The sequence below is a fragment of the Microchirus variegatus genome (assembly GCF_963457635.1).
Source record: "Microchirus variegatus genome assembly, chromosome: 6".
NCBI classification, from domain to species: Eukaryota; Metazoa; Chordata; class Actinopteri; order Pleuronectiformes; family Soleidae; genus Microchirus; species Microchirus variegatus.
Genome location: NC_139807.1, coordinates 25,813,934 through 25,832,282, shown reverse-complemented (window position 1 = coordinate 25,832,282; position 18,349 = coordinate 25,813,934). Strand labels below are relative to the sequence as shown.

At 41.0% G+C, this 18,349-nt stretch overlaps 1 protein-coding gene across 1 annotated transcript in view; it reads left to right on the top strand.

Annotated features, from left to right (window-relative positions):
• galns (galactosamine (N-acetyl)-6-sulfatase) overlaps positions 1–17,754 on the top strand; it is a gene marked incomplete at both ends in the record, with an annotated part of 32,493 nt that extends 14,739 nt beyond the window's left edge. The window contains 4 exons of the mRNA XM_083890932.1: positions 332–434; positions 4,680–4,801; positions 14,805–14,922; positions 17,668–17,754. Coding sequence (XP_083747058.1) covers positions 332–434; positions 4,680–4,801; positions 14,805–14,922; positions 17,668–17,754 — 430 coding nt within the window. The remainder of the gene's footprint in view (positions 1–331; positions 435–4,679; positions 4,802–14,804; positions 14,923–17,667) is intronic.
• Between the last annotated feature and the right edge of the window lie 595 nt (positions 17,755–18,349).

Here is an 18,349-nt window from a genome sequence, read left to right as displayed (position 1 = left end):
CCACAACAATCTGTAGACAAATACACATTGATGTCACGTCTGTTTGCAAGAACAAAATGATGTCTGACTGTGGTTATACAGAGAAATGAGGAGACAATATTATGACTGCAAATAAATTAAAATAAGCCTGCTAATGACAAGTGTAATCGGTTAGCATTGTTGCCTCGCAGGAAGAAGGTCACTTGTTTGAATCCTGACTGAAGGCCTTTCTGTGCCTCATGTGAGTTCTCGATAAGGGCCACATAGTCCAAGTGTGTCAAATGTTAGAAATTCCACTCACTTACATTATTTCTACATTCGGAGCATACCATCTTCCTCTCATCCTCCACAGGCCTATCTTCTACTACCGTGGGAATGAGATGATGGCTGTGAGGCTTGGACAATACAAGGCACACTACTGGACCTGGACCAACTCTTGGAATGAGTTCAAATCAGTAAGTGTCTTTTTTTTCTTTTACCAAGGAAACTCTGTCCCGTCTCTTTTTCCTCAGCTGTGGATTCGTGCCGACACATCCGCCCTCTGTGATTCCTCTAATCTCACTCGAACACACAAACACTTTCACTGTTGGTGTTATCTTGAAAGTGGCTCATCAGTCGACTGCTGTGTACATCAGAGCGTAATGAATATTAATGAAGAGCCCCCACATCAGCCGACTTACATCATTCATCAGTCAGTTGACTTGTTTGTTCGAACTCCAGTGGAGATTTTCTTCCTCTCCATTTTCAATGCGTCCCTCCCTGCTGTCAGCTCATTCATCTGGCGTCATGTATCATTTTGAAAGAGAGGTGGAAGCCGGCAGTATCACTCGACCACAATGGCGTCGACTTTGGTGCTGATTAAATGCATCGGGAGGAATGTGAATCCATGAGAGACAGGATAGTTTTGTCTGTCTTTTCTCTGCTTTGTCTGTATTCGACATTATTCTCCTGTCCTCCCTCTGTGGCTCTGCTTTTTCCTGTGATCCAGTTTGTTTTATGCCCCAGCAGTCGCTTAAATTGCTCTCTCCTTCAGGGCCGCTGAATCAATAGCAGCCTCCTTTATCAACTCATGTGAACTGAAGTGGAACTTCACAAATAATGGCATCTGATTGCCTGTGAGTTGCCTATTGATTTGGTGTGAGTACATGAAAGGGATGGGAGACACACAGAGAGAGAGAGAGAGTGAACGTGGACATGTATGTTTGGTTCTCCACACAGTTAATAATGCTTGCGTGTCTCGGTTTATGTTGCAGGGAGCGAGGCATTGTTAAAACTAACCATTAAGGTTGAATCTTTAAAACTGACTAACTGTTTTTACCCTGATACAAAATCACACTGAATTAATTTAACAAAAATAGGATTCAAGATCTTTTATCCACTTACATTGAACCTAAACGTTGTGGGTTTAAAGCAGGGGTTCTCAAAGTTTTGATACCTGAGGGCCAATTAAGGAGCCCAAGGTTGGACTGAGGGCCGCCAAAGGAAAAAAAAAGGAAAAAAACCCAGAAAGAAATGCCATTTGTAATAATTTTAATGACCAGATTGCAGTTCTACAGTTTATACTTATTGGTCTGTATCCAGTAATGCCCAATAAATATTTAACAAACTTAGTACCTCCTGGATTAAAACTATCAAATGTAATTCATTGCGGGCCGCCAGAAATGTTTTTGCAGGCCGCCATTGGCCCCCGGGCCGCACTTTGAGAACCAATGGTTTAAAGCTGCAGTGTGTAACTTTTAAATATAAAATAATGCTGGGCACCTTAATGCATGATAACGCATGGTGCGTTTCAATGATACTGACCGGAAAAAGATGTTAGCTCCGTTAGCTCTGTCAACTGCGTTAGCTCCTTTAGCGCCGTTAGCGCCCCTACAGTCGAACTGGAGCGGTCTGTTTATTAAACGAAAAGAGCAGCGCTACAAATAACCAGCGTACTGTCAGTCGTCATGGAAAAGCGTCATGCGTTAATGTGCGTTAACGTTGATGCCGTTAACCACCATTAACGCGTTACATCGTTTCTGTTCATTAAATCAAACAGAATAATAACAAGAATCAACAACAACAACAAAAGTTACGCACTGAAGCTTTAAAGTCTGTCTTAATCCTCCACAATCAAACCTGCTGAAATCAAAAGTGATTTACCTCATTGCTGTGCAGTTTTGGTAATAAAAAAAAACAATGTGAACCTTGATGAAAAATAAACAGGGCGAGATGTGCGTGTGTCTGTGAAGAAGAATGAAATTACAGGTTAACAGGTGGAAGACATATTGCTCTGTGCAGCCGTGTTCGTGCAGCTCAGCCATGAGGAAAATGAGAAATATCACAGGCTTAAATGGCTCTTATCAAACTCTCTTCAGGCAGTGTAGTGATGTTAATACCGCAAAACGCAGTTTGGCAGGAGTGCGGCTGCTTTGTGTCGGGGATTGCTGAGTAACCGGCGTTATAGTCGGAGCTCAATAACAGCTTTACATTTTGACCTTTGTCAACGCTTTACACGGAAATGAATGGAAACTGAAAAATGACTCGTTTCGCAGATGTCCATTAGTCCTACTGTGGTTACGTACAGGAAGTGGGGCTGTTCCACGTAGATATGTTATTGCTTTATGAGCCAGAGAAAGAACCACCTGAGAAAATATTCAGCCCTTGAAGTAAAACCATGATCACAAACGTTAAAACACAGATCATTCGCTCTCTCGTCCTCTTCCTCTTCTTTACATACTGTACATGTCACACACTGCTATAGTGACATTAGATTAAGATGGAGTGAGGGATAAGGTGCCTCTAATCAGGGCTGGAGCATGAATGTGCCAGGGCCAACGGCTCCTGCCACGAAGTGCGGGGAACCTATTGTTCCAGCTCATTTTTGAGGGGGTTAACGTGAATAAAAACTCTTGAAATTTGGCACGGAGGTCGGATTGCTGAAAAATGCGATAATGGAATAGGGCACGAATCCGTTTGTAGTCCCAGGGCTCTATAGCGCCACCAGAAGTCAGGTCATGGTCAGATTGGGGCTAATTTGGTGAGTTTGTCAGGTTTACTTCAAAATGTTGTATTTTTTTCGATTATGAATAAGTCGCACATCGTTTTTTCACCGATTTTAACCAAACTTGGTACACTTGTTGCTCTCATGATTCCAAACAAATTCCCGGTGTACTTCTATTAGCTCCACCCACCCAGAAGTCAGCCATTTTGGGAAAACAAAAATGTCTACACGTGTCAAACTCGGTCCATATGTCCATATGTTAATGAATCAATGAAAGTTGTCAAAGGGATATTTCACACCCATAACATAGAAAAGAATATCACAAAATGTGTGAGAGAATATATTCAAAGTTGTGTGTAGTTGGGAAGTTGCATATTCTTAAATGAGCCTGAGTTTACAGATCCTACAGTTGTTGTTTCTTTTTTTTCTTCCTCTTCTAAAATAGACAGAAATTGCCTTTTCCCCCCCAAAAAAATCTATCCCTGATGCTCTTGCTTCTTATCTGCTGGTTGTGGCTCTGCTCTGCTCCAGTTTGAAAAGCAGCCTTGTTGTATCTATAGCATTAATGTCAGCGCAGATATGGAGTTCTCGCTGTTATGTCTTGGGTGTAAGTGACAGAGTCGCAGAGATACGGTGCTCGCGGCGAGGCCTTTCTTGCTCTTCCTCTGGGGTGGTGTTGTGTTTTTTTTTTTTTTTAGCTTAGCTTTAAAAATAAAAGTACATGTCTGGATCAGAGGTCTGTCACTTCTTTTTTTTCTATGTCTCTCTCTCTCTTCTATATGTATTTTGAGATGCACTTTTGAGCGATCTCGGTGGGGGGGACGGCACCAGCAGCAGCCTTACAGATGAATGCTCTCTCAAATATGACTCGTGTTCATCATAACGTGTGTGTGTGTGTGTGTGTGTGTGTGTGTGTGTGTGTGTGTGTGTGTGTGTGTGTGTGTGCGTGTGCGTGTGTGTGTGTGCACAAGTGCATGCGTTTGTTGAAAATAGGGAGCAGATCTGCAGGGGTGAGGGAGGAGGTGTGGAGAGAGATGAAGGGAGGCAACAGGAGCAACATAAATAACATGAGAGAGCGTCCATAAATACAAATAAATTCAGCTTGGAGCAGCGTGTTATGCAAGCCTTAATCTTTTCACGACAAAAGCAGGAAGTTATACAGAATAAAAACTGACCGGGAGCTAAATATTAGCATGAATCAGAACATGCGATGTTCAGTTTTCTCAGTTCCTCTGCTTCAACTATGTGATGTGTAAGGATTTGACTCCTTTTTGGTTGACTTTAAAGGAGACATATTATGCAAAGTCAACTTTTTAATCATTTTAATACTTATATTTGGGACTCACGAGGCCCTATGAGTAGGCAAAGTGTGAAAAAAGATGTCTCATTGTGACGTAACAATGAGACATTTCCTGGAATTGTTGTCTCGTGGAGCTCCACTGAGTGCAGGCGAGGGCAATAATATCCGGATGAGCGGAAGTCCGCGAAGTGTTCTATTCTTGGCTGCACAGTGCATCACAGAGTTCTACACAAACTTCCAGCCTCAGAGGATTTACATTTTATATATGACGGCAAATATGCCAGTAAGAGTGGGCAAGTGATGGCTTTTCCAAATGCTAACTGCTGTTAGCTGCCGGAAAATGGAAAACACAAAAAACATCGCATAGGTGACCCCAAATTTTTGGCCTTACATTATCGTGTCTGTCGTCTCTTCCAGGGAATCAACTTCTGTCCTGGTGAAGAAGTCCCAGGTGTGACCACTCACAATCAGACGGAGCACACGCTGCAGCCAATCATCTTCCATCTGGGAGAGGATCCCGGAGAGAAACATCCAATCAGGTCAGTTTCCTGAGAACTAAAAGTTCCAGAGAAGGTCAGAGGAGCGAGGGGAATCGAGCAGGAGCAAGAGAGGAGATGTTAGAAAATGAATAGGTGAGGTGTGAGAGTGGGAAGGTTGTTTGCCTGCTGCTAACACAGACGGTGGATCAGATCAATGCTGATTCAGTGGCATGAAAAAAAGAACGAAGGCAGCGGCGGATTGATCGGCTCAAGCGGCGCGCGCCTGATTACACCCTTCTCTTTTGTGATTGCAAACAGCTCCTTAAAGATTACTATCTGGCCCCCAGCCCTGCGCTGCACCACTACAGCTTATAATTGCAAGATGAATTGTCCATGTCTAAATTGAGAGCGGGTGCTGTTTAATGGAGCTCTGTGTGGAGAGAGGTGGCAGAAGATGCAGACAGCAAAGGCTGGACTGAGAACACTGTTAAACAAGAGACGACGTACAAACAGAAGTTTTTAGTTATCGAGGTCGACACCAATGTGGGTTTTTCTATAGCTGATGTTGATGTCAATTTTTTGGAGGCCGGTAATTTCTTCCCTATGTTTGCATAATAAAATGTCTAGGGCTGTAAAGTCAAAGTCGACTGGTCGACTAATTGGTTGACACGCTCTGGATCGACCAAAATTATGATTGGTCGACTCATTTTTTTTTTTTTTTTTTTTTTTATGGTGAATTTCATAAGGAGGAAAGTACCAAGTGCTAATGGGGGTGTTTTAGGGCACCCGTGTTTCACAGGTAACATCGTGTCTTCAGAGAACACCCCCCTTGTTTTCCACTATTTTGGTTTAGTCCTACTTGGGTTGTTGTAGCTCCGTGGCTCATGAGCGACAGACCATGGATATATCACATGAACTGGATAGAGCACCGCCCCTTCGCTTCCGTTCATTCCTATGAAGCTGCTCACCCAGCGCTTTTTTTGACTTCTGCGTTTATTTCCAGGTTATGGGGCCCATAGAGCATGCGCAGTAGTGTCACTACCATATAAAGATCTATAAAAGCCTGTGTCCATGTCTTGAGGTGTCCTGTGGACACTTTTACAGGCGTCTCTTTTACTATTGCGGTCAATGGGAAAATTGCTTTTGGGCTTTTATGGGGTTGCAGTACCCACAGTGGCCACCATGTAAAAATTGTCTTCAAGGCAGAGGGGACGGAGCTCTATCCAGTTCATATTATACATCCATGCGACAGACAGATAAGCGTTTAATTAGACGTGAATTTTGAGCTTTTCATGTTAGGCTACAGTCAGTCCTCCAGTCGCATCCATGTCAAAGACATCAGCAGTATGGCAGCATTTTTCAAAAGTAGATGAAAAAAAAAAAAGAAAAGTGAAACGCAAACTTTGCAGTTTGCTTTACTACAAAACAGCTCTACTACAAACATGGCATATCATTTAAAAACGGTAAGCTAAGGTTGCTCCGTCCGTTTTGAGTATGAATATATCAGAATTATGAGCATATTTCAATGTTATTGTGCTGATATTACTACTTATTTTCGGATGTCACGGGCTATGGTATTGCGCAGCTGCACGTAATGCTGTCAGAGCTGTCAGACTCTGTTGAACTCCAGCCGCGGCTGCAGGTGTTTTCAAAATAAGAGCCTCTTTTAATTTAAAAAGAGCCGCACCCGTAAAGCACCCCTGATTAGTCGATTTTTAGTCGAAATTTCAGGGCTTTAGTCGACCAAGAGTTTCTTTGGTTGATTACAGCCCTAAAAATGTCACAATAATGCACATTACAACAATTACACTTGGGGGAAAGACATTTATGACAAAGTGCACGATGCTATAATAGTAAAAGTGTACATACATACATTTATCACAACATCTGACAAATGCTTTGAATCTCTTCAGTCCTTAGTACAGGTGAACATAAATGCATAAGAGAAAATAGAGTTTTTCCCAAAGATACTTATTGGTGCATCAGCAAGAATGCTTTGGTTCGGCATCAGTTTTACATGCTTCTGTGTTTTTACCTTTTTGGCATTGAGAAAATCCGGTCTAATGTTTACTCTCTCGGTCAGACACTCGTTTCCTCTTCCTCGCTTCCTCCAACAACTGTTTTCTCTACTTCTTTTTTGCCGCCTCCACCATGACGAACGTCTAAAATAACGCAATCCTTGATCTTATGGAGGGTGTGTGTGTGGTTTTCTGCTAACAGACAGTCGGGGCAGTGGAAACAGCTCCCTGCAGCAAGACATTTAACCATCACAGTGACTCTGAAGCTGTTAAATTCAGGTAAAAATCCTGCATAGTTCTGCTTTAATAATTCTTTCCTTTGACCATACAAACTAGTTCTTAACTTTTTTGACTTGTATTGTTCACAAATAGTAAAGATAGATCACCATCTCCTTTATTAAAAGCAATCAATATAGAATATTTATAATATGTAAGCAGACACCATGACTAATACATTAAGCTGTTCTCAGAATCACCTTGATGAGAGAATATTGCGCGGTCTTCGCTTTGTCTTTGCCTCCTGCTGTAAAATCCTCTCGAGTCTGACCTTTCTCTTCTTCTCCCCCCCCCCACCTCCCTCCCCACAGCTCTGCGTCGCTCATATTTTACTCTGGCATCATCTCTGCTGCTCAAACTGCTTTTTACTCCAGGAGTGAGATTGGATGATAAAACATTAATGTTGTTTTTCATTTGCCCACCTTTTAGCCTTGCTATTCACTTGGAAGATGAAAAAAAACAGAAAAGAGAAAAACAATCGATATGCAGCCATGTGCTGTGCACAGAGAGAGAGAATTAAAATGACAGCTATTCTTTGCCCTTCCCTTCTCAAGGGGTCATTGAGTTTGTCTCCAAGGTCACCTCAGCACACTGCTGCTTGACCTTCGTCACTCCTCTTCTTCTTCTGTCCACTCACATCTGAACCATTCATTCTTCTTTCTCGGCCTCTGTCCCTCTGCATCCACTGGGACGATTCTATGTATGCGTGTGTGTGTGTGTGTGTGTGTGTCTGTGTGTCTGTGTGAGTACACACATGCGTTTATATGTGCGTTTTGTCCGTGTGCTCCTCGGTCCCCCAGCTGGACTCGCTGCATGGCTGTCATTAATCTCTGTCGACACCTAAAGAGCCACTTAAGATGATGTAGGGCCTGTCTGCACACATACCTTCACCACTGTCGCGGGCCGTGATATAGCACACACACACACACACACACACACACATGCACACCTATACATCCCCCTCACTGTAGATGCATTTTATAATTATATTATGTAAGGGAGCATTTGGCAACAAACACAAGGTTGTTTTTACTTTCACTTTGTTTTGTCTTTTGTGTTTTTTATTGACCAGTGGCCCAGAGCCACCAGGGTTTCAGACGAAATGTGATTGGTACAGTTTGGCTACATCCACACTGCTACTGCTACTGCTACTTCATTTGAAAACAACATTTTTCATATAAATTTCTGGCCAGGCAATAATCCACAAAAGTCCCAGTTTTCATTACTTTATTAACAATTTTTAGTAATTGATGCTTTGTTTACAATGCTGCTAGCATTAGGGTAACAATAACATACAGTTATTGGAGTGGGGTGGATAAAGTGACAACAGGAGCTAGCTCTGACAGCTTTGTCACTAAAATGTGGTAATGCTACATCGGTTCTATGTTAAAGGATTATTATACAGGCTGTGAATTGTTACGACAGTGAGGAATAGATGGATGTTTACGGAAATTCCAATACTGTAGGGGTTAGCTCCATAGAGAAAAAGGGGAAAAAAGAGGTCAGAGTTTCTATATAGTTCTATATTAAAACACTGAACTTCTCACGGCCCAACATAATTTCTGATGTTACGTGCTAGAAACGCAAGTCTCTCAAACTATGTGCTCCTCTTTTTATTTACAATATTAGCCACACATGACAACATGACCTGCAGTCACCTCATGTCTCTCCACTAAAGCAGTGGGTCGACCTTATCCTTATCCAAGGCGCTGTCGCTGCTGAGGTTCTGTCAGCCAAAGTCTCTCAGTTTGTACACTTGTGATGATATGGTAGGAAACCTTATGAGCGCCCTCTGTCAGATCCTATGGGGTACTACAAAAGGTCATTACAGCCCAGTCTTGATCCATGTTCGAAATAACAATGAATTTTGAATAAAATCCTAAAGTTACTGTCCCACTAGATGACAATTTGACAAAATTGAGAGCAGGGATCTCTGTTATGAGGTGAAACTCCAAGTATAACCTCTACCCTGTTCAGACCTGGTGTTAATATCCATCTCCAGTGATCTGATCGTGTGCAGATTGTGTTTAAAAGTTCAGGTGTGAACAACACTCCCAATCCCTTGTGAACACGTCCTCAGATCTGATCACAGAAACCACATTTGGAGGAGCTCTATAGGACACATGTGGCCACATTAATGAGCTGGAATCTGTCCTCAGGACGGATTAGAGACCGCCTCCTCAGCTGATGTCTGCTAATCCGCTGCTGGTTTCATTATTTATTTTTATTTTTTTTTACACTAATCAGAGCTCATTCATTCATTCATTTATTATAAATTGCAGCCACACTGTTCACCCTATGATTTTCCTGATAATTAAAATATGTGTGAGTTGAACAAAAGCTCCTCTCGTCTCTCTTCTGTACGGTCAGACTTGTTAAAAAAACAGTCATGACTGTGTCAGTGTGTGCTTGATTAAAGGGGTAGGAAATCCAATCCAATCATATGTGGTCACAGGAGACGCTTTTACTTTCACTGCACTGCCCACATGCATTCAGATTCAACTTTTTAATCATTTTAAGAAGAGCGGAAGTATGTTCTATTCTTGGCTGCACAGTGCAGCACAGAGTTCTACACAAACTTCCAGCCTCAGAGGATTGACATTTTATATATGACGTCAATGTGCCGCTGACGTAGTTTCCTGTGTCTCATTTGCATTTAAAGAGACAGGCACTGTTTTGAACTGCTATGGTGCTTCATCCTTAAGGTATTTTGACCAAAGCATGTTACAGACATGTTCATTAGGACACCAGGGAACTAGGTTCACTTGGAGAAATGATATAAGGATAGGATATAATATGTCTCAGCTGATTCAGCTCAGTCAAGTTATGGCTGATTTTGGGGGCTCAGAAACACTGGATGCAGCAGAAATGATGCTCATTTAGAAGAAAATGGACTACTGTGTAGCTGTAGCCTTAGAGGACGGTGAGGCCCGCGTTGTGTTGGTGGTCCATCTGTCTGAGAGGAAACACAGAGGTTTCTGTGTCTACCTACCTCACTCAGGTCTGCACTCACCATTTCTCTGCCTCCCACCACTCGCCCTCCGCCGCCTGACCTAAGGCCTCGAGGTTAACACATCCTCGGTTCTCACCAGCCGCCCACCTCGGCTCGCGCTCCCCAGAGCAAACGGAGTGTAGCGCCGACCCTGACACCGCAGGCAGCGCTGCACACACACACACACACACACAGTCTGGCCTCATATGCTGACTGCCACCGCACTCCTGTGTCCCCAATCAATAGTCCTCAGTGAAGTGCTCAATTTCCACCAGGGTGGAGAAGACGGTGCGGGGAGGGGGAGGCGGGACAGATGTATTTGATTGTCTCCTCAATTCCCCCACCTTCTGCTGCTCTGTGTGTGTGTGTGTGTGTGTGTGTGTGTGTGTGTGTGTGTGTGTGTGTGTGTGTGTGTGTGTGTGTGTGTGTGTGTGTGTGTGTGTCTGTGTGTGTGTGTGTGTGTGTGTGTGTGTGTTCCAGCAATAGTGTTATGAATCAGTAATCAGAGTGGTGACACACCTGAGAAATGCCCCCATCCCCCTTGGGTGCCATACATTATAAATCAAAAGACTCAATTTGCATACAGCCTGCTTATTATTCCAGATTTTTGCCTCTACACCAGTAAGCTAAGGGTTATAATCATGATAATGAGGTGTGCTGACTGTGCAGAGGAGGCATAAACAAATGATATTATTAGTTTGTTGATTTAGAGGTCCGCGCAAAAACACAAAACAATGGAAAACTTTTGTGTCGTTTGGCAAGTTTCTCAGTGCGTGGCGTGCTTTGCTTGCAGACCTGTGTGGAATAAAATGTAGTTATTACTGTATCGTGGGCTGATAAATGTCCCCCTTACATTTACTTCCATTAAGATGCTTCATCACTTATCATAAAATGAATCGCAGCGGGCACAGATAAATGAGGAGGGGGAAATGAAAAAAGTTGCCAAAAGCAGAGTTTGAGATTTTAGATAGCGGAAGCAATTTAATCTGGACTTTTTCTTTTTTTAACTGTAGATGGAATAATCACACACTGGGTATAAACATGTTCTTATACTTTAAAGCTCCCATAGAGTGGTCCTATGGTAAGTTGACCTCCATAACTCATATAATATTATTATGTGAGTTATGGAGGTCTACTTACATACATTCACTTGTTTTATGGTCAAAAACCTCCTAGTTGCTGGAAACGAGCCGATAGAAATCTCTCCTCACTGAAGCTCTCATCAGCCGCGCTGTTTCAGACTGAACTCTCACCCCCAGAAGACAGACTGTGTTGTGATTGGCCAGCCAACGTAGAGCTTTCCCAACTGTCTTGTGATTAGCCAGTACCCGGAAGTGACATATTCAGCACACCAGCTCTCAGAAGCGCAGCTCCCCCCTCTGGAACGGTGGCTGCACTGCTCCTCATTATCAAAACATTGTTTTAATAGTGTTTAAAAATAGCTTCTTCACGACTCCCCGCCACAGTCCCTTTTATGACTTTGACCAGGAGTCAGACCCAGAGTCAGAAGACACTGTCGCTCGTGAAACACCTCCACAACGGACGTTATTCTTCTTTTGTGGTTCAATGTACGCAACCGGACTAGTACCTGGAGCAGGAAGATCTGTTGTTCAGGAGACGGGATCCTTAGGTCGCGATTCCAGGCTTTTTCAGACCAATGAATACAATACAACCCAAAACAGCCACATTATTGTCTTTGTTCATTGTTGACATCATGTTACGCGGGCCACATCCCGTCTACCAAGTAAAGGTGCTGTTCTCAGTTGAAACATGAGTCTGATGCAGGTCTTTACCAGACTGTACCAAACCCAACCGTACCGTGATTGAAACCCATCTTAATTGCAGCCAGTAGCAGTGGCAATGGAGTAATTGCGGGTGAGGGGGGGTGAGGGGGAGTAAAGAGTGAGAGTATCGGGGAAAAAAAGGAGCAGGTGTTGGCTGATGGAGGAAGCCTTGCTGCCCTGTGGGAGATCTCAGAGGGAGGGTAGGTGTGAGCTGGACAGAGCCTGGGGTTATTACTCTAATTGACACTTCACCTCACACACATGCACATGTTCCCGAGGGGCCAATCAGAGGGCCCACTCTGCAGCGGAGGGAGGACGGAAGGCTGGCACAGGTGCTGCCAGAGAGTGTATCAAGGGTGTAATTGCACTGCTGATATTTGTCTATCTGTGTGTCACGCCACCAAACGCCTGCTCCCACAACACACACACACACACACACACACACACACACACACACACACGGGCATTGGACACACAGCCCATTAACCCTACAGGTCCTATTGAGAGCAGCGTTCCTTTGAAAGCCTTGAGGGCCCCAGTGTTTTACACACTGAATATAATAATGCACAGAGGTGCTCGTGCTCACTGGTGTCCAACAGCAGTAATTGAGAGACAGGGGATGTGATGGAGGTTGCACGGTTCACGCTGCTGAGTGCGCTTCACCAAAGAGTGACCGAGTGATTGGACACGCTGTTTGTTGTTGTTGGAATGGTTGAAAAGCTGCAGCCATGTAGCCTTAAACATTAAAGGTCCAGTATGTAACCATCCATCCACTTTCTACTGCTTTATCCTTAGATGAGATTATTTATTATTTTACTTGACAGAAATTGAAAATAACATACTTGTACTTGTCTATATCAGTGTGCAATCGCCTGATTGTATGAATGTATGTTTTTCATTAACTCCATGGACCAACTCGTTTTGAGTTTGAAGTTAACTTAAAGGGATAGTTCGGTATTTTGGACATAAGACCTATTTTCCAACTCAGCCGGTGTGATGGAGACGTCTGGAGACGTTTTCAAGAAATATCATTCATTTCTTCTAGTTGCAGAGTTCGCTGGTGCTATGGCTAGCGCAAGTCAATGGTACCTGCTTGCATGGCATTAGAAACACTCATACCGACTCCACAGCGCAGCCGACGCAAATTAATTGTAACGGCAGACTATCGATGTACATATCTGTGTTGATGGAATGTTTGAAATAAAACCAACCTTGCAATTTGAAGAGGTTATGTCTCAGCAGCAGCAGCGTGATACTTCCGGCAGCGGCGGACTGATTCCGCTGCTGCTGAGAAAGTAGTCCCTCAAAAATTCATGCGATGCGAGGTTAGTTTTGTTTCAAATATTATTCTATCAACACAGATATCTACCTGCTAGCATGGCATCTAATGCCATGCTAGGGTTAGGTACCAGGTACCATTGACTTGCGCTAGCCGTAGCACCAGCGAACTCGGCAACGAGAAGAACTGAATGAAATTTCTTGAAAACGTCTCCAGACGTCTCCATCACACCGGCTGAGTTGGAAAATAGGTCTTATGTCCAAAATTCCGAACTATCCCTTTAACGCTTCATAGTTTCTCTGACTCAGGACTCTTTTTTAATTTACTCAAGGGAGACATCCATTTATCCATTTATATTCCACATTAGTTGAAAATCTAGCTCACTGACATGTAGTCAATGTGATTTTGTGTTCATTCAGTACTTCACGATTGATTCTTTTCTACGTTTTTACTTTTTGAAACTAACCTTTATTAGTGATTCATTTAAAGGGGAAGTAAGTAGTTTATAGTGACATCTAGAAGAGAGGCTGAGACCTGCTAAATAGTTTAATTAATTAAGTAACAAAGTCACTTTATTAAGGCAGAAACCTTAACAATTATAGAGAGCAGAGAAACCCAACATTTCACAAAATGAGCAAAAAAAACTAAGCATCAGTGGAGACCAGACTCAAAAGATGGCGTGGCCATCTGCCTAGACGGGTTGTGGTGAAAAGAAAAATGGGGGACAGAGGAGAGGTGGAGAGAGAAAAAGTATACAGATATGAACTTTATTTATAGCATAATAATAATGACAATAATACTACTGCTAATAGCCTCCAGAGGTGGAAAAAGTACTAAATTATTGTACTCAAGTAAAAGTACCAATACTTTGATGAAATATTACTCAAGTAGAAGTAAAAGTACTCATCTGAAAATGTACTCAAGTAGAAGTAAAAAGTAGTTCATTTCAAATGTACTTTAAGTAAAAGTTACTTAGTTACTTTGCGTGGGGTGTGAGGGTAGTAGAAATATGACTTAAAAAATACAAAATACACAAAAAAAAGTATTCAATACAGTAACTTGAGTAAATGTATTTAGTTACTTTCCACCTCTGATAGCCTCAATGTGCTCAAATACACATGAATGCAGGCAGTTGTGCCCACATACGTTCATTCATTCATTCATGGGGGTTCACCCTGGACAGGTCGCCACGTCTTTACCTTGCTTCCCTTGCCTTTGGAGCTATACAAATTAGATTTTATTGAATGTTATATACGTTCATTTATACCAACATTTTAAAGAAACAAACAAATTTAAAACATATTTTTCCAACTATAGAAGTAATACGGTATATTTTAATATGTAGTAACACGTGGTGAAAACAGTACATTCAGTGTCATCAAAGTCAACTTTACTAATGTTTAATCCAGGTGTTTATTAAAATTGCGACGTCTGTTTTTGAAGAATTGAGTGAGTCGGTGGAGAGTCTGACTGACAGAGAAATAGATGGTTCCTTTTATTTCAGGCTTGTTTCAATGTCAGTTATTAAGTGTGAGATTGCGTTGTTGTTCTTTGTCACTGTCAGATAAAAATGTAATTGCTTTTGGACGTTGGTCAGATAAAGCCAGGACATCTAAGGATGTCTCCTCAATCGTGAATTCAATCTCAAATGTGTTTTTTTTTTTTTTTAATTAAGGCAGATAATAGATAATCAAAGTGAGCGTCTGTGTTGCAGAGTTTTGTCTGAGGAGTACAGCGACGCGCTGAGCAGGATCTCTGTCGTCGTGGAGCGACATAAGAACACGCTGGTGCCTGGTGTTCCACAGCTCAACATGTGTGACACGGCAGTGATGGTGAGATTTACAGACCATAAACACACACATAAATATATATATATATATATATGTTAAATCCAAAACAGGGCTGAAGGGGTTTGAATGAATATCTAATTGCAATTATTTTGACAGGAAATTCTCATTTTCAATCGAAAAACACATTGAAAATGTTTTTGTTATTTTGTGATATTTGTGCAGATCTTTGAGAAACAAAGATGTTCTCTTCAGTCTGTAGAAATAGAATTAAACAGATGAAGACGATAATTAAATCTGAAATGATATTTTCACACACATTTTGCCTTTAACAAATTATTTTGCCTCCTGCGATAAAATTGCAGCAATTAATTGTTCAGCCGTACTCCAAAACCATGTTATTGATAAAACCTAAAAAGAAAAAAACAATAATTACAGTTCTCTGAAATGGAAATGGCTTCATTAGGGTGTAATATTTTACGTGTTATATAAATGGGAAAGAAAAACAAAACAAAAAAAAACAATTTTAAAGTAGTTTCAGCTCTCCTGTGTGATGCTCCATTTTTTCTATTTTTTTTTTATCACCGACGTGCGTCATCATGTGAATCATACTGTATTATTTCATGGATCTTGTTTTCCTGGATTATTTTAAACAGCTGAATTGAACTGAGTGGCTTTGTCTCCTCTGTGCTCAGAGCCCTGTGAGCGTCACAGCTCCGGGTTTATTTGTGTCACAGCACTGCCCCCTTGTGGCGAACACAGGAAACACATCTTTAAGGCCATTTAAATAATGATCAGTCTGTTTGCAATATTGTAATATCAGTCCCATTTTTTTGGGACTTCTCATTAGTTTTAGTTTGTGTTTAGTTTTGACTCTTTGTTTTTGAAATGAGTTTGTTTTTATTTGTTTTAAGAGCGATTTAGTTGTTCGTTTTTGTTTTTTGTAATATGGAGTAGATGCCATTTATTAGGACAGATGACAGAAGAAAGAAGTGCAAAATGTCATCACAGTGCTGAGGTTGGATGCAGTTTAAAGGTAAAGAAGGTCAAATTCAAACAGCCAACAGACACATGAACATAATACATAATAATAATAATAATAATAATAATAATAATAATAATAATAATAAAAATAATAAATAACCCTCGTGAGACACATCACATTGTTTGTGAGCACTTAGATGAACCAACTCAACCCAATTAACTAGATAAATAAAGTGGTGTTTAACTTACATACTGTAGCCGTATGTCCCACATTGTTAACACAAACTAATTGAAAACATTTCCTTATGAATTAAATAAAACCTTTCAACACTTCCTGAACCCAAAAGGATTTTGTGCAAAAAAATTCACAAAGACGAAAACTAAGCACATTATCACAACAATATTAGTTGGTTTTATAAACACACAATTCAGTTTTAAGTTAGTTATCCTTTTTTAACTCTATTGTATAATATACAATAGAGTTAAAAACTTTTATGTACAAACCAGCTCTTGGACATATTATGTCTATTGAATGAGCGTTCTCGTGTGGCTCAAAGGTGAACTGCAGCTATAAATAAAGCTTGTGTCAAAGTTCATTTGAAACCCAAAAGAAAAGAAAATCTCCTGTTTGTCTTCTTCTGTGTTAATGTGAGTCCCAAACATGAAATGCCTGTTAGCAATCTAATCAGTTTGTGGGGGTGGGTGCAATTAACATGCAGTTAATGTAATGAATTAATGAGCATTGTTGTTGTCTGTGAATGTGGCAGCTGTTGTGGTTTTCAGAACAGTCTGACATCTCGTGACTTTTCCTTCCAAATAATCGGCATTTAAATAAAATGCAATATTCAAATATATTAGACCAGGGGTTCTCAAAGTTGTGATACCTGAGGGCCAATTTAGGAACCCAACGTTGGACTGAGGGCCGCCAAAGGAAAAAAAAACAAACAAAAAAAAAACAGAAAGAAATCCCATTTGTAATAATTTTAATGACCAGATTGCAGTTCTACAGTTTACACTTATTGGTCTGTATCCATTAATGTCCAATACACATTTAACAAGCTGAGTAGCTCCTGGATTAACTCTAATTCATTGCGGACCGCCAGAAATGTTTCTGCGGGCCGCTGTTGGCCCCCGGGCCGCACTTTGAGAACCAATGTATTAGACTGTATATTGTACGGAGCAAAGTTATCTTTATAATACCACCACCTAATAAGAGAGTTTACTTTTTTAATAGTGAAACAAGCACAGATATTGTTCAATATGCCATTTTCCCTTCAATAGATGGGTCATTAATCAATAAATGACTTTATTTTAGATGATAATTATTGTTATTTTTTGAAAAAAAGAAGAAGAAGGGAAGACTTGGAAACCAGTCGTACATTAAGAACAGGGCAGATGAAGCCAAATAATGGCAGCGCCTCCCAGTGTTTTGATGCCCACTAGTGGGTGTAGGTGGTATTGCAGGTGAACCTCATCTTATGTAAATATATTCTAATTTACATACCCACATTAGACAAAGCCTTAGACATTTAATATTATAAAAAAAAAAAAGGTCTAATATAACACATGATTCACATTTTATTTTTCATTTACATTTATTGTGTTTATTTGTAAATTTCTAAAAGTGTTCTAAGTAATGAGATACTGATCAACATTGAGCATTTTACTAATAATGGTTCATCAGTGCAAGAAACAAAATATTTTAATTTCAATTTTATGAGATTATTTCAATGCTAATGTACACATTTTGTAAGTTTTACATATATATTTGCTTACTGTGACCGTGTGGCTGCTCCTCTGTTGCAGAACTGGGCTCCAGCCGGATGTGAGAAGTTAGGGAAGTGTCTCAAAGCGCCCAAGTCCTCGCCCTGGAAGTGCTCGTGGCCACACTGACGCATACAAACACCCTGATCTTTTATTCTGCTAAGGTGTTGTTTTTGTCCTCACTCAAAAACTAAAGGACTGGACTAAAGATGAAGTTTTCTGAGGGTGTTGTAGGTTGTCAGATCTGGATTTTTAACAGTGAGTTTTTGTTACATAATCATTCAGGTCAATGTTACTGTGTCATTGGATTGAAATGTGGGTAAAAAGTTACAGATCGAGTGTTGTTGGAAACTGGACGTTCTCTCTCTCTCTCTCTCTCTGAGGGCTTTCTCTCGTTTACCTCTTCCTGCTCGTGTGGCACGGAGCTGTGCCGCAGGTGCACCGGTGACATTTCCCCTTTGTTATTATTATTATTTCAGTGGCATGCATAGACTTTTTGAGAGTCTGTTGACTTTAAAAGTCTCTCAAATGTAATGTTATTTATGGTTTTTATGGTTTTTATTTCCACTGTCAGAATCAGAATAAATGTTTTTCACAATTTCAAGCAATGAAAACTGTTTTTTTTTTTCTATTCTGTTTTTGTGTAACAAATTCAGCCTGATTTGAAAACATTTGAGTACTTTTCGCTTAGGTGTGTTTATATAGTTGGTGAAAATGAGACAAC